This window comes from Equus przewalskii, chromosome 31, assembly GCF_037783145.1.
Source record: "Equus przewalskii isolate Varuska chromosome 31, EquPr2, whole genome shotgun sequence".
NCBI lineage: Eukaryota > Metazoa > Chordata > Mammalia > Perissodactyla > Equidae > Equus > Equus przewalskii.
This window is the reverse complement of record NC_091861.1, coordinates 6,802,062-6,816,501: the sequence shown is the minus strand read 5'-3', so window position 1 is coordinate 6,816,501 and position 14,440 is coordinate 6,802,062. Positions and strand designations below refer to the sequence as shown.

The following is a 14,440-nucleotide window of genomic DNA, read 5'->3' as shown; positions in this document are numbered from 1 at the left end:
GCAGACAGAGACACAGAAAAACAGTGATCGTCTCTGGGAGGAAAAGGGACAATAAAAACCAAGAGTACCCATACCCAATTTTTACCAGAGTCACTATGCCTGAGAAACTAATTCCACAAATATTTTCTCCTGCTAAACTAAATTTAGAAAAAGAGAAAAGGACTCATCACTTTTGCTCCCACTGGACCCCACAGACAGAGATCCGGAAGGCTGGCATGGTAAGAATTCTGACCTTCTGCCGGCTTGTTGTCAGATGTCGCCAGATCTCTTCATCTGCAGCAATCTTGGGAACACGCAGTATCCAGCCAGGGAGGCTCCAGCCGACTACACCAGCACTGTCAGGGAGGGAAGATTTCCCCCTACTTCTCTGGGTTCTTCGGCTGGTCTAATAATACATTTGACATACGACAGGTTAACAGGAGAAAAACAAATTTGATATCATACGTACAGGGGCCCCGTAAGAATATGAGACCCAAGAAGTGACCAAAGCAGACAGCTTTTAAATCTTTTAGACAAAGAAGCAATAAATTTGTGAAGAACTGACAAGACAGAGAAACTGAGGCTTGGGTATTTAATTAGTGAAAAAACTAAGCAGACTCTGTTCACAAAGGCTTCTCAGCCTGAATCCGCATCTCTGGAGTGATGAGGATGTCCTCCACCTCCTGGTGCAAGGAGGGTCCCCTTCACATGGGAGAGTTATTTCCTGCTTTCAGGGGGACCAAGGAGGGTCAGAGTGTCCTTCTTGCACCAGCTGTTTCTTAAGTAACTTTAATTCAAAATAATCAGTATGCCAAAGTGGCATGTTTCGGGGCGGCCTGGCTTGAACTCCATCAGTGCCCATTAATTATTTCTATCTCTGAGTGCAGGGCGGGTATTGGACCTGTTCCCTGCCTGTGCCAAGTGATTTTCTCACCACTTTCTGAGAAGGGCAGTTGAGCCTCTTTCTCCAAAGTGGGATGGCCGTGTTCCATGTTCCTGGCGGCCTGTTAGGGGCAGTTGTCTTCTGATGAAGGACAGTGGCTAAACAAGGGCACCGAGAGGCATTATTTATAGCATTCTGATCTGCCGTCTGTCCCTCTGCCCATTCCACCAGGACAGCCACTTCGGGGACCTTCAACAGTTGCTTTAAATTACACATTTATGTGCTTACTTTTTAAAAAATTTTAACAGCAGATATGTAAGACTATTTTTATATATTTTGTACTGTAAGAGTAGTGCATGTTCTTTGTAGGAAATTTTAGAAAATATAGATAAAGAAAATGAAGAAAGTATAGAGAGTCTCTTGTCCCGCTGCCCGGAGAAAACCACTCAATGTTTTGCATGTTTTCTCTCTCTGTCATCCATCTTCCTTCCTTCCTTCCCCTCCTCCAAAAGGAAGGATAACACTGTTTTGTAACCTGCTTTTTTTCACATGGGAATATATAATAAACTTTTTTATTTGTTAATAAATTCCTTTCATAGTGCATTTTAAATGGCTATATAGCAGTCCATCGTATGGATATACCACTGTTTACATAACCTAAATTAGTGCCGTGATTTACATCCTTATAACTGAATTATCACACAAATCCTTTTTTGAAGAAATGCGATTTGATAAGTTTTGGCAGAATTCTTGCATAATCATCAGGCAGGGTGGCCTGGGAAGGAGAGGGGAACGGAACTTCCTGGGAGACGTGCAGGTCTGGGCGTTCCGGAGGTGACTTGCGGCTGTGGGGAGTGCGTGACTCCAGTGGCCTGTCTCCCGCGGTGAGGGCTTGACTCCGGGCCGGCTGGGGCTGACTGATGGGAAGGATGGAGGCTGCTTTCTCTCTCTCTTCCCCTGGGTTCGTCATGTATTCAGTTGCCTTTGAAAACTGATAGCATATTAGGATATTTCTGAACCTGCTGACAGAGACCCCGAGGCCCCCACCTCACTACATAGAAGCCTGGAGCTGCCTGAGATGTTTGAGTGATGGCCGCTGGAGTGCGATTTTAAAGGCCGAGGTGAAGGGCACATCTATAGAAATTCGTGAGTTTTTGGTTCAGAAGTTTCAGTCTTTCCCCCAACACATACATTCGTCTGAGTCCTTGGAGAAGACAGTCAACTGGTGTTGCCTTTTTCTAAGAATAAGAGAACAAAAGAAAACTTTGAAGCGTGTAAAGGAACTTTTCAGTGGCCCGTGCAGGCTAGAAATTGAGACTGTTCATGCCCAAAGGGAAAGGTTGTTCCCGGCTGCGAGGGGGCGGGGCCGTCCTGAGCCACCACCCGGGGTCTCCGGAGGCCATTAAACAGCCCTTTGCGAGGACGGCCGGATGTGGCAGGTTTGAGAGCCCCTTGCTGGCTGGCTCTGTGCGTTGCTGTCTTTAAGGTCACTAATTTCTGATGTCCTTTTTCAGTTTCTTGAGGGAATACTGGGAAAGGAGGGGCAGGTGGAAAGTTTCCGCTTAAGACTGTAGAGGAGCAAAATTTTTGACCCCAAAAGATATCTCTTTGACATCAGGGTTATATTAGGCTGATTATTTATTTATGTATTTATTCGAAGAAGATTAGCCCTGAGCCAACTACTGCCAATCCTCCTCTTTTTGCTGACGAAGACTGGCCCTGAGCTAACATCCATGCCCATCTTCCTCTACTTTATACATGGGACACCTACCACAGCATGCCAAGCGGTGCCATGTCTGCACCTTGGATCCGAACCGGCGAACCCCCGGCCGCCGAGAAGTGGAACATGCGCACTTAACTGCTGCGCCACCAGGCTGGCGCCTAGGCTGATTATTTTTAAGAAACAACAGACTCAAGGATTTTTTTTTTATCTCTCCCCCAACTGCCTAACAGGATTTAGATAGGGAGCCTGCAAGGAAGAGAGCTATTACCAAAGATAACTTTCTTTTACATGGAAAGACTGCTCCACATAGCGGGGCAAGCATTTCCATCTCTCTGTGAGTTGTCTTTCTTTCCTTTGAAGTCCCAGAACCCTACCCCGATTCTCTTTAGCTCAGGACAGGCATATAAGCCTTAATTGTTTGTCTTTGGGTCTCATATTCTTTTTTTTTTTTTTTTTTGAGGAAGATTAGCCCTGAGCTAACATCTGCCGCTGATCCTCCTCTTTTTGCTGAGGAAGACTGGCCCTGAGCTAACATCCATGCCCATCTTCCTCTATTGTATATGTGGGATGCCTGCCACAGCGTGGCTTGATGAGTGGTGCATAGGTGCGTGCCTGGGATCTGAACTGGTGAACCCCAGGTCACTGAAGTAGAATGTGTGAACTTAACCGCTGCACCACTGGGCTGGCCCCAGTTCTCATATTCTTGTGGGGCCCCTGTACGTATGGAATTAAATTTGTTTTTCTCCTGTTAATCTGTCTCATGTCAATTTAATTCTTAGGCCAGCTAGAAGAACCTAGAAGGGTAGAGGAAAAAGTTTTCCCTCCCTGACAAGGACAAAGCCGGATGTTTGGGGATCGTGTAGCAGGGAGAAATTTACAGGAAAGGACCTCTGTTCAGACTTTCTGTCTGGCCTTGGGCGTGGGCCACCTCTGCTCCCTTTTCCCCTCATCCTCCGGAACACCATTCTCAAAATAAGTTCCAAGAACCAGCACCGGCAGCAGCTGGGAATTTGTCAGAAACGCAGGTTTCTGAGGCCCCCTCCCATACCTACCCATTCAGAATCTGGGTGGGGCCCAGAATCTGTGCTTTAATGAGCCTTCTAGGTAATTCTGATGCCCATGAAAGTGTGAGAACCCGGCCTCAGACCAGGCTCCTAAGAGGCCTTTGATTCTGTATGTAGATTAAAAGCTGCAAGCAGATGTCAGCCAGTCCCAGAAATGCCAGGCTGTCCTGAACCTTGGAGGGACCGGCTGAGTTCCTGTCTGTCTGCTCTGCATCCAGCACGGTGTATGGAGTGGGGAGACTGATGTGGTCTTCGCTCTCCTGCCTGACAGCCCCTTGGTGGGACAGACAGTTCCGCAGGCAGGTTTACAGCATGGCCACCACTATGATGGGGAAAGACTGGGGTGCTGTGAGCAGATGTGGGTGGGCTTTTGGGGTGGAACGTGTTGGGGAGGGCTTCCCAGAAAAGCTGATGTTTGAGCTGGGGCCTGGTAGGACAGGAAGTGTGCTCATGTGCAGAGGCTTGCAGGAGGATTGAGTTGGCCTGACTGGGACATAGTTGGTGGAGGGAAGGTGGCAAGATGAGGCTGGGGATGCAGGGCTGGCCTACATCGTGAAGGTTCTTTCAGCCCCTTAGGAATCTCCGAGAGGTCAGGAAGCCTGGAGGTGGTTTCGTAGACTTTTCCTTTTAAAGTGATTGCTCTGGCAGTGGCGTGGGGAAAGGATAGGAGGGCCAAGGCTGAGGGCACAGGGGCCAGTGAGGGGCTGTCGCAGTTGCCCAGTGGAGGTGAGGAGGGTTGGAGAGAGAAGTGGGCGGTGGTCGCATTTCTCAGGATGCAGAGCCCAGGGAAGGTGGGGTAGAGGTCGTGAGGTTGGTTTCGGACATGCTGAGCTTGATGCCTGTGTGACGTTGGGGTGACTTGCATGCAGCAGGTGTTGGCTGCAGCCGGCTCAGGAGGAAGCTTTCCGGGAGGTTCACACACTCCCCAAGACCAAGGGCTTTCTGCGCAGCCTGCTTTTGGGTCCTTCTACCAGCCATCCCAAGGCTCTGGCAGCCCAGGGTGGGGAGGGACCAGAGGAGGGCGTGCCAGCTTTAGAGATAAGAGACCCGCGGCTTTTCTTGAAGGGAGTGGCCTGCCATGCCCCGCTTTATCATCACAAGGACCTAGTAAATTCCCGCACCATCCCCAGTTTGCTGTCACCTCGTGCGAGGAGATCAGTGACAGGTGGAGCATTCTGGCTGTGAAGGGGGACTTGGGGTGTGTATGGGAACCCTCCCCCAACATAAAATCCCCCCAAGAGGGCCGTGAGTGGAAGAGCGTGTGATGCCTCCTTGTGTTATGCCTGTCAGGATTGCCTGTGACATTTATTTTTCAAAAAGAACACAGCTCATTTTCCTGCTGAGACATCTCATTGTGTCTGCCCAGGTAGGCATCATTTTCTGGGTGTTTTTAGTTTTGGAGACCACATTTGAAGGTTCGCATGCCCCAGATAATTTGCAGCTAATGTGTGGGTCAGAACCCCGAGTCTGTTCTCCAGCATGACTGAGAGAGTGTCTCTGAAAGTTCTTTGGGAAGGCCAGAGGGCGAGGGGTCAACAGGAACACTTCCTCTGGGAGCTGTGGACTCCGTGTCAGGACACTGCCTCTGCTGCTTTCTCAGTCTCTGTCCCTGGGGAATGGTGAGCTCTTTCTTTCTGCACGACATCTTTATTTACTTTCTTTATAGCACGTTAGCATGTTAGGCCCAGAGAAGGGGCCTGGTGAGCCACCCAGAGCCCCCTCCTGCTGGGGAGGGACGAAGAGGCGAGCAACACGCTTAGCGTCAGCAGCTGTGGCAGAGCTGGGACTCATGTCCAGGCTCCTAGGACGGTCCTTCCCACTGGTCAGCCACCTCCTCTGCACCTGATCCTCGCCTGGCAGCCTCTGTCGGCCTCTGGCTGTCTCTGTGGTGTCTGTGCCCATTATAGATGTGCCTGCGTGTCACGGCAGCTGTGAGCGCCCTGGGGCCAAGGGCAGTTCGTCCCAGGACCTGCAGGGACTAGCCGAGAGCACTGGGAGGAGCCATTGGTGAATGCTGGCTCAGGGAATGACGGAATAACTTTTTATTTTGGTACTAGTACCTAGTGGGCACTCCCAAATGTGAGTGCCCCCCCTCCACCCTCACCATTTCATTCATTCGTGCTCTCCAGCACTTTCGGCTTTCCCCTCCTCAGAGGAGAGCAGGTGGATGCTGAGGCCTTCTGGACACATGCTGTGAAGTAGACGAGGAGCCTCCTCTGTTACTCCTGGCGAAGTCCTGAAAAACCATCAAGGGCAAAGACAAGGCGGGTGGGGTGAGGCCTCTCATACTTGTAGATGAAATCCTGGTGAGGGAAGATTTTTAATTTGTGTATTAAGTGTGTTTTAGGAGCTTTGGATTTTATTTATTTAAGATCATGATGAAAACGCCTCCTTGTGAGGCTGGGTGCCTGGTTCTTGTGGATCCTGGAGGGAGTTTGCAGCAAATTTCAGGGTAGCTGAATTCTGAGTCACACTGGGATTCTGATGCATTAGAAGTAGGGTTTACGAGACCCAATTTTTGAAAACCAGAAGGTGAGAAAAGTTCTGGAAGGATATTTCCTTCTTGCAGTGTCGTGGGCTCCCCCTGCCTCCAGTAATCTCCTTCAAGAGCAGACACTCCTTTGCAAAGAAGGTGCCTGGTGTTGATTAGGATGCTAGGGGTTCACTTTGTACCGAGCAGCTTGTGGAGTTTGAGTCCAGCCCCTGCACATTAGATAAATAATATTGGCCAAGGCGAGGCGGGCATCGGCTCCAGTTTTGAAATATGCATCTACATGTGAATCTGCTCACAAATGACAGTGTTTATTGGTAACATCTGTTGATTTGAGAAAAGCGAGTTTTTTTCTCACCCTAAGCGTGGGACATTATCTCCACGTGGAGGGGGCCTGCCTTCCAGAGGAGCTGGCTCTGGTCCTCCTCCCGATGGTGCCCGCTGTCCAGGGTGGGACTCCCACCGTCAGGAGTTCACTGGGTACGTGGAGGCAACCATTTAGGCAGGTAGAAAGACATAACTAATTCCATTCTAATGTGTACTTTTTGGGGATAACTTATTTATTTGCCATTTTGAAAGTAAGATATATGAATTTAAAAAGTTAGGAAAATACTGAAGGAGATCGTTATTCCTCATGATATTGAACCTCTTCATCTCTAGTTTGTGCCCAATGCACAGCAAGCCAGTCGCTGAGACATCGGAGCTTGGAGATGGAGAAAAGTTTATTCAAATTGGCTGAAATGAGAAGGCAGGAGGATGGGTTCTCTCAAATCCACCTTACAAAGAAGAAAGCCGGGGGTCTTTACAGAGCTAAGGGGCTTGGCAGGAGGAGTTTCTGAGAAACAAGGGGAATGGTGTTTCTTTCACTCCAGATAAGCCCCTGGGCAAGCTGGCTTCTGGGCGTCAGTGGCAACTAGGGGCTGGTTATCTGGTGATCTTAACTTCCTTGAAGGCATTCTCTTTCTTCTGTAAAACAAGCTCATAAATCCTTGTGACCCTTGAGTCACCCCTCAGGTTAAACAGGAAAACAGCAAATTGACAAGATTAACTTCTTTTCATCTGTGTGCCTGTTGGAACAAGGTCAAAGGGGAATAGTGAACATTTGCAGTAACCGTCAGGTCCCCGGCTTCACTCATGCTTCCCATGTACAGGAATTTAAAAAATCTGGTCAATTTATTTAATATTTTTTCCCATCATGAATTTCTTTTTAAAGCATCGTTGTAAAGTAGGTGCAATCCTGGCCGGTCACAGAGCTCTGCTCAGGGCTGACACGGGAACCAGAGGAGTTGTGACTGGACCCTGGTGGGCCCAGGCCTGCGTCTGCAGCAGCAGGACCTGAAATGGGTCCTTCAGTTGAACTCCCATCGGTGCCGTGGGCCATTCCAGCCAGAGCAGGCCAAGTTGGCCAAAAAATCACTTACCAGCTTTGCTCTAGAGAAACTTGAGTATGTGCTTGTGGTAACTTGGAAGACAAATTCAGGCAGAATTAGTTTTAAGCCTGAAAACAAAGTCTGAATTAAACAGGTTTTAGCAAGTTCTGAGGAGGATCTGACATCAGTTAGCAGATGTGGTGAGGTGTGGGAATTATCAGGGCTTGTGGCCTATGGGAGACTCCTGCCTTGGTTATCTGGTTTGGATTTAGAGGTGAGCAAGGAGAAGACCTGTTTCTGGGGACGTCTGGTGCAGTAGGGTGTGGTGCATGGTCCTGGGGCCACCAGCAAGGGTCCTTCAGAACAGACGTAGCTGGAGCCCCAGCCTCCGCCACTGCACGCCCCTGATGTCTCTGTCTACGACCTCCTCCCTCACTGGGGTCTGTGGGCCTCGGGGTGCTTCTCCCTCGGACCTGCCGGCCGCCAGTGGAGCATGTCTGTGTCGAGGGCGGGGCCGGGGCGCCAGGAGTTGTTGGGAGCTGGCACCCGCTGCGTTGGGCTCTGATTACGGGATCTCTTCCCAGTCCTAGACTTGTGCTCTCTGGGGCTCACCCTTGTTTATTGCCATAAAGTGCGGGAGCCCAGAGCAGAGCCGGGTGTGAAATGACACCAGGTGCTGGGCCGGGCGGACCCCTCCCCCTCCCTCTCCCGTCTCTTTCAAGGGTACGGTCACCTTCCGCAGGCCTCCCTGGCTTTGATAAGGGTGCGGGCGCGCTGTCTGTGCCTGAGCAGTGCCCTGTCCCTGCAGGGGTGCCTGGGACCCGGCAGGCCAAGTGTCAGGGGAGGTAGCGTGGTGTGATGGGCACCGAGCAGAGGAGGGCCGGGGTCGGACCCCAGGCCACATGCAGGAGCTGAGCGGCCTCCCTGGCTTTGGTTTTCTCCGTTGTGAAATGGGGCAGTAATATCCATGCCGTTAGGTTGTTTGTAAAGACTGAAGGAACCTGAAGTGTGGAAGGCGGCCCAGCCGTGCCTGGGAGCCGCGCTCCGGAAGGTGAAGGTGACGGTGTCTGAGCAGGTTACGCGAGTCCTTGACTTTGCAGGCTGTGTCCGGGCGTGGGTTTCTCTGGCTGTCACTGAGGTTCTCCTAGATCGAAGCAGCTGGCCCTGGGCACAGGGCAGAGGGTCCCGCAGGGATGCCAGGGTGCTCCCCAGGAAGGAAGGGCAGGGGAGCCAGCCGGACGTCTGCCCGCAGCCCTGGCGTTCTGGCTGTCCTCGTCAGCCTCTAGCTGACTGCCCCTCTGTCCTGTGCTTCTGGGCCTGGAGTGAGGAGGAGAGAAATCCCAGGGGCTCTGGGACTGCCCCCTTCCTGGCCCCAGGGCGGCTGGGCCCTCCTGCCTCAGGGTGTATGCGTGCAGGGCCCCTGATGCACCTGTCTTCTCTGCTTTCTGGCTGGCTGGTCCCAGAGACGCAGGCTCCTGCGGCTGCTTCTCCATCATGGTTTTCTCCTGCCCCTGTCTGACAACAGGGCCTGCTTGCCCCCGCACAGCGGGGGGTCGACGGCACATGCCCCACCTGGGAGGCAGGCTGTGGACCATGGCTTCGTGTCTTTGCCCTTGACCGACACGAAGCAGCACATTTTACACCGTGACCCAGTCGAGAGAGGCGCACGCGCACAGGGTGATGGGTGCACACACAGGCTGCCCGCCCGCTGGCCTCCTTGTCTGTTCGGTGTCCTGGGGGGGTGATTCAGTGCTGATTAGGATTTTGTAGATGGACCGAGCTGCTGGCTGCTCAGCGTGGTGAATCGTTAGCCTGAGGGTGGCGAGGGGCCTCTGGTTGTCCCTTGGTCTGTGGGTGTCTGTCAGAGGCTTCACTGGGCAGGGACAGGCAGCCCCTGAGGGGTTGGGGTCGGGGCCCCTGGGCCCTGCGGGGACTACTCCCTGCCCCCCACAGTGTTGGTCCAGAGGAAGGAGCACTGGACTAGGAGTCAGTACTCCTGCATAGAAGTCCTGGTTCCGCCACTTTGTGCCTGGGAGACTTTGGGAAAATCATTGACCTCTCCGTGCCTCAGGTTTTTTGTGGGGTGGTTGTGAGGCCCAGGTGAGGAAATGGGGGCCTTTCATTCTGCTCGGTGCCCTGCAGCGTGGGAGTCGTCTAGAGCCCCCCTGGAGCCCCGGGCCCTTCCTCTCTCTCTCTTCTCTCTCTCACCCTGAACCAGGAGGGGAGGTGGTGGAAAAACCAAGCAGCCCGTCGCCTTCTGTGTGGAGTTTGGGGTCGAGTGCCTCTGTGAGTGTGGCCCTTTGTGCGGCGCGACCCGCCCTGACCCGGCCCGCTCTCTTGCAGCCCCGGAGGATGGCTGCCATGCTGGGGGACGCCATGATGGTGGTGAAGGGCCTTGCCAGGCTCACCCAGGCGGCCGTGGAGAGCTACCTGCAGCACTTGGGCCTCGGCGGGGAGCTCGTGCTGGTGGCCAGGGCCCTGCAGTCCACGGCCGAGGAGCAGCTCGGCGTGGTCCTGGGGACCGTGCAGGTGAGGAGGCCACTTGGGGCGGGGGGTGGCGCAGTGGGAAGGGCTGGTCCAGGAGCTCTCGGGGAGACCCGGGGAACCAGGACGCAGCCAGCTGCTGGTCTCCCTGGGGCTGGGACTGGAGAGCCCAGTGGCTGGGGTAACCCTGTCCTTCGGCATGGGGGCCCCGTGCAAGGCCTCTGTCGTGTGAGTCGGCTTTCAGTTGTGGGAAGCTTTACGGAGCTGGAAGAGCCCCAGGAACGTGTCGCCCGTACACTCAGTGGTCAGCCCGGTAGTCCCTGGCCTCCCCGAGCGCCTCCAGGCGCCAGGCTTGGCTGGAGCTCGGGGAGGCTAGGCCCGTCCTGCAGGGGCCCGCGGGGACAGCCGCCCCACCTGCTGGCCTTGGTTCCTGCCCTGGGCCTGCCCTGAAGGTACCGGAGAGAGGCCTTTTTAAAAATTTTGGAAATTAAAATCACAGTCGCCTGCGTGCTCACGAGGCAGCTGGAGGACCCCTGATGCCTCCTCCCTGAGGGACAGTGTCTTTCTAGGACAAGTGCCCCCTCCCTGTTTATCTGGCTTACGTCAGGGTTTCCTTGTCAGGCTGGTTCTAGTAAAGAAGCGATGGAAGCTGACCGGTGGGTAGGCTGGGGACGCGCGTGTCATTCGACGTCACCCCGGCCTCGAGCTGTCACGGGCCCTGGTGCTGGTTGCCCTTCCTCAGGCTTCGAAGCTTCTTGCCCCCATGCCAGCTGGGCCGTGGCCACAGGCCAGGCCTCGTTTTCTCCTTGGCTTTGCTGAGGGGTTCTGGGTACTGGCTGGGGGCTCTGCCCTCTCCAGGGTGGCAGCCAGCCTGGCCCCGCTGAGGGCAGCTTCCCCTCCCACCCCCTCTTCCCTCCTGCCTCTTGTGTGCCTGGGGTCCAAGACCATCTGAGGGCGAGGTTTTAACAGAAGTGATTGCTGGAGAGGGGCTGTCAGCACAGCTGGCTGTGGCAGAGCTCTGTGCAGCATGGTGCCACCCCGCAGAGTCACCTGCAGCTGTTCCTGATGGCCCTGGGATGGGAAGGGGGTGCGTGTGTGCAAGCCCGCTTGTGCACACGTGTGTGCATGGGCACAGATGTGTTGGGAGTTGTGCCCAGAGGGTGCCCTGCGCTAACTCCTCCCACTTCTGTTCTGTGGTTGGCTGACCTTCGGGACACAGGACGCTCACGCCCCTCCAGGCTGGGTCACAGCCGTTGTGACTCCCAGCCGCGCCCTCCTGCTCTCTAAGGGTCCCATGGCAATATGGGGTCTCTCTCACCCTATGCAAATATCACCAACTTCTAGAAGTCTGCACACCCGTGACCTCACGATTGTCCTGGGAGGGGGTAGGCCTAGATGCTCACGCCCCTTCCTCACAGGCGGAAAGTGAAACTAAGCAGTGTGATGGGAGGCGGTGCTCACTGGGTGACAGGACCAGAGCCCTGTGTCCTCTTCCCCGTCTGGACTCCCTGCCCTCCCTCCCTCTGCCGAGCTGTGGCCTGGCCTCCTCAAAGGTGCCTTTTCTAGTGAGGAGTCACCCCTTCCTGGCAGGTGTTCTGCCCATGGACACCCAGGAAGTGACTGCCTGGCTCCCTTGGGGCCCAGGAGTGAGACAGCTGCCAGCCCTGGGCGAGGGGCCTCCTGCCCAGGCTCCCGCCCACCCTCTGGCCCCGTTTCTGGAAGAGGCAGGGCTGTCCCACAGCACCGTCACTCAGACGTAGGAGGGGGTGGTGGTCCCCCATCACGAAGGAGGCCCTGAGTGGGGCGATGGCCTCCTCTGTGCTCCTGTCCTCTCCCTAAATGCTTAGATTGTTGGTGCATCCCCTCTCTCTGAGGGGACGGAGGGCCAGGTCTTCCAGACACTTTCTCCTTCCAGCTCCTCGTGGGATTTGTTCACTTACTCGTTCAGCAGACACTGACCGCATCTGGTCCCACTGAGGCACGGCAGCCCCTTCGCAGCCACATACACAGGTCGTGGTGATGCTGGCGGGGTGGCCCTCGCGGGAGCTAAGGGCCGGAAGGAGGGGACCCTGCCCCAGGCTCCCTCCCTCCAGGGCTTCCGCAGCCCTCTTGAGAGGGGCCCCTTGAGTCTGAGTATGGTTTATTTCTGCTCTGAGAGAGGTGCTGTCAGGTGGCCCGGGGGACAGGCCTTGGCTTGGGGTCCCTGCTCTGCCCTTGGCCGGCTGGGGGCCTCTACCAGATCACTTCAGCTCCCAGCCTCGGTCTCCCATTTATGGGGTGACAGTCGTGGCCAGCCTCTTTCCTGCCAGCGGAGGGCGCAGCGTCTCTCCTTTGCTGCCTGCTGTCTCATGAGGCTAAGTAGGAGGCCAGGGTCTCTGCGGCTCTGGGGACCCTCGGGCAGCACTGTGTGCCCGGAGCCTGTTTCAGTGAGTCAGGGGACCCAGGCCGCTGCCCCATCAGGAGTTGGTGCTGTGTCCATCATGGCCTCTGCAGAAGGTCCCTGGCCCTGTCTGTGGCCCCGCTCTGTGACTTTGGGGAGCCCGAGTTTCAGATGAGGAAGGAGCAGAGAGGGGTCAGGAGCCCACTCAAGGTCACTCAGGGTTCAGAGTAGAAAGAACCTGGGCCTGAAGGTCAGGTCTCGACAAGGAAAACGTGGTGTGTCCCCCTCCTTCTGCCCCTGTCCCCCAGCTCGCAGGGACAGCCAGGCTGGTCCTGGCTGTGACAGCCCTCCCGTGAGAGCCTCTGTGGGGACACCCACGGCTGCCTGGTGGAGGCAGGGTCCACAGCAAGTGCCGGCCCGGCAGGTGCTGCCCTCGCCCGGCTGCTCTTCGCTCATGCTTTCCCTCTGAAGTGCCCGTCTTCTGCCCTCGTTACCCTCCCCAGAGCCCGAGGCCTCCCCTTGGCCCTGGCGGACAGCTGAGGAACTTGCTGCCGGGAGCGGTGGTCCCTCGCCTCGTCCGAGCTGGGCGCCCAGCAGTGCTCGGTGACCCTGTAGGCCTGGTCTGCCCGACGACCACCCAGCGAGGCCTGGTGGAGGCAGCACTGGAACCCGGGCCTCCTGGCTGCCGGGCTCAAATCAGAGCTGGCCATGGCCGTGGGCCTCGGGGGCGGACGGCGGGGGTGTGCTGTCCTACGCAGAGTGCGCTGGACACAGTGACAAGCTCCTGCCTGGCCACTTGGTCCACTCACGCTGGCTTTTGTTCCCTGCAGGGTCAGGATAAGCGTGAAGACCCCTACGCCACCCAGGGCTTCGACGACCTGGAAGTCGAGTTCCCTGTGGCCTCCTCGCCTGCCCAGTCGTCGCCCCCACCCTGGGAGGAGGGCAGCAGCCAGGGCCCAGCTCCTGCCTACGCCGCTGGTGGCCCCTTTGGGGAAGGCGGGCTCCCGGGCCAGGCCACGGCCCATCTGGGCAGGGTGCACGGGAGGCTCTTTGCAGACCCCAGAGACCCGTTCTTTGCCACCGGCCTTCAGCGAAGGTTCCTGCACCAGGACCAGTCCCCCATGGGGGGCCTCACGGCTGAGGACATTGAGAAGGCGCGACAGGCCAAGGCTCGCCCTGAGAACAAGCCCCACAAGCAGATGGTGCGTCTGGGCGGGCCCCTGGAGTGGGGCTGGGGTGGCTCCCGCAGTGTTGCTGGCGTCAGGCCCCCTCTGGGGACGCTCCCTGGCCGTCACGGTCTGGAGGGTCAGGAAGCCTCTTCCTGGTGGAGGGTGCTGCAGGCAGAGCTGCTGCCACTGGGAGTGGAGAGGGGCTGTGGCTGTGGGGCAGCGTGAACCCCTGAAGGTTGCCCCTGTGCCCCTTCACTGCGACCCTGAGGTCTCTCTTTTCCCCTCTAGCTCAGTGATCGGGCTCGGGAGCGGAAGGTGCCGGTCACGCGGATTGGGCGGCTGGCCAACTTTGGAGGTAAGGCGGCTGTGTGCCCTGTGCCTCCTCACCTGCCCTGGCATGCCGATCGTGGCTGAGTGGAGCTGGGCTGCTGTGGGGCCTGCATGGAGGTGGAAGAGGGTGGGGACGCAGGGGTGTCCTGGGGAGGGTAGCTCCTGTGTTAGCCGTTCCTGGAAATTTTCCAGGAGTGGCTGGTCCAGTTGCTGGATCCCACTGTGCCTCAGCTCACCCTGGGGATGGTGTGTGGCCGAGGCCACATCATGAGAGCCTTGCTCCTCAGGCCACACCCACAGGGCAGCGTCTGCACCACCAGCCTTTTCCTCCTGTCTCAGCCTCCCTGCCGCTCAGCCCCGTTGGAGGCCTCTGCAGGGGGAGGCTGGGGAGTGAGGAGCAGTTGCTCACTGGGGCCATTTAGCTCCTAGACAGAGTGGCTCTTGCCCCTGGGACCAGCCCTTGGGGGAGCCCATTTGCTGGATTTCCACAGGCCTGTGGGACGTCAGTGGAACGGTGACAAGGTGCTGTGGCCCTGAGCAGCTGTGGCGTCAATTCCATTTTAACAT

The 14,440-nt window shown here is 56.1% G+C and overlaps 1 protein-coding gene across 9 annotated transcripts in view; it reads left to right on the top strand.

The window, feature by feature from the left end:
- The window catches only part of COQ8A (coenzyme Q8A), a 48,605-nt gene that overhangs the window by 18,967 nt on the left and 15,198 nt on the right, over positions 1-14,440 (top strand). For 5 of the 9 annotated variants that reach the window (XM_070602642.1, XM_070602643.1, XM_070602644.1 and 2 more), the window contains exons 2-4: positions 9,854-10,039; positions 13,205-13,576; positions 13,832-13,898. In XM_070602642.1, the coding sequence (XP_070458743.1) occupies positions 9,863-10,039; positions 13,205-13,576; positions 13,832-13,898 (616 nt within the window). In that variant the 5' untranslated portion in view covers positions 9,854-9,862. Of the gene's footprint in view, positions 1-1,648; positions 1,747-8,229; positions 8,586-9,853; positions 10,040-13,204; positions 13,577-13,831; positions 13,899-14,440 lie in introns of those variants that run through there. The other 4 variants (XM_070602647.1, XM_008531529.2, XM_070602645.1 and 1 more) reach the window with 4 other exon arrangements.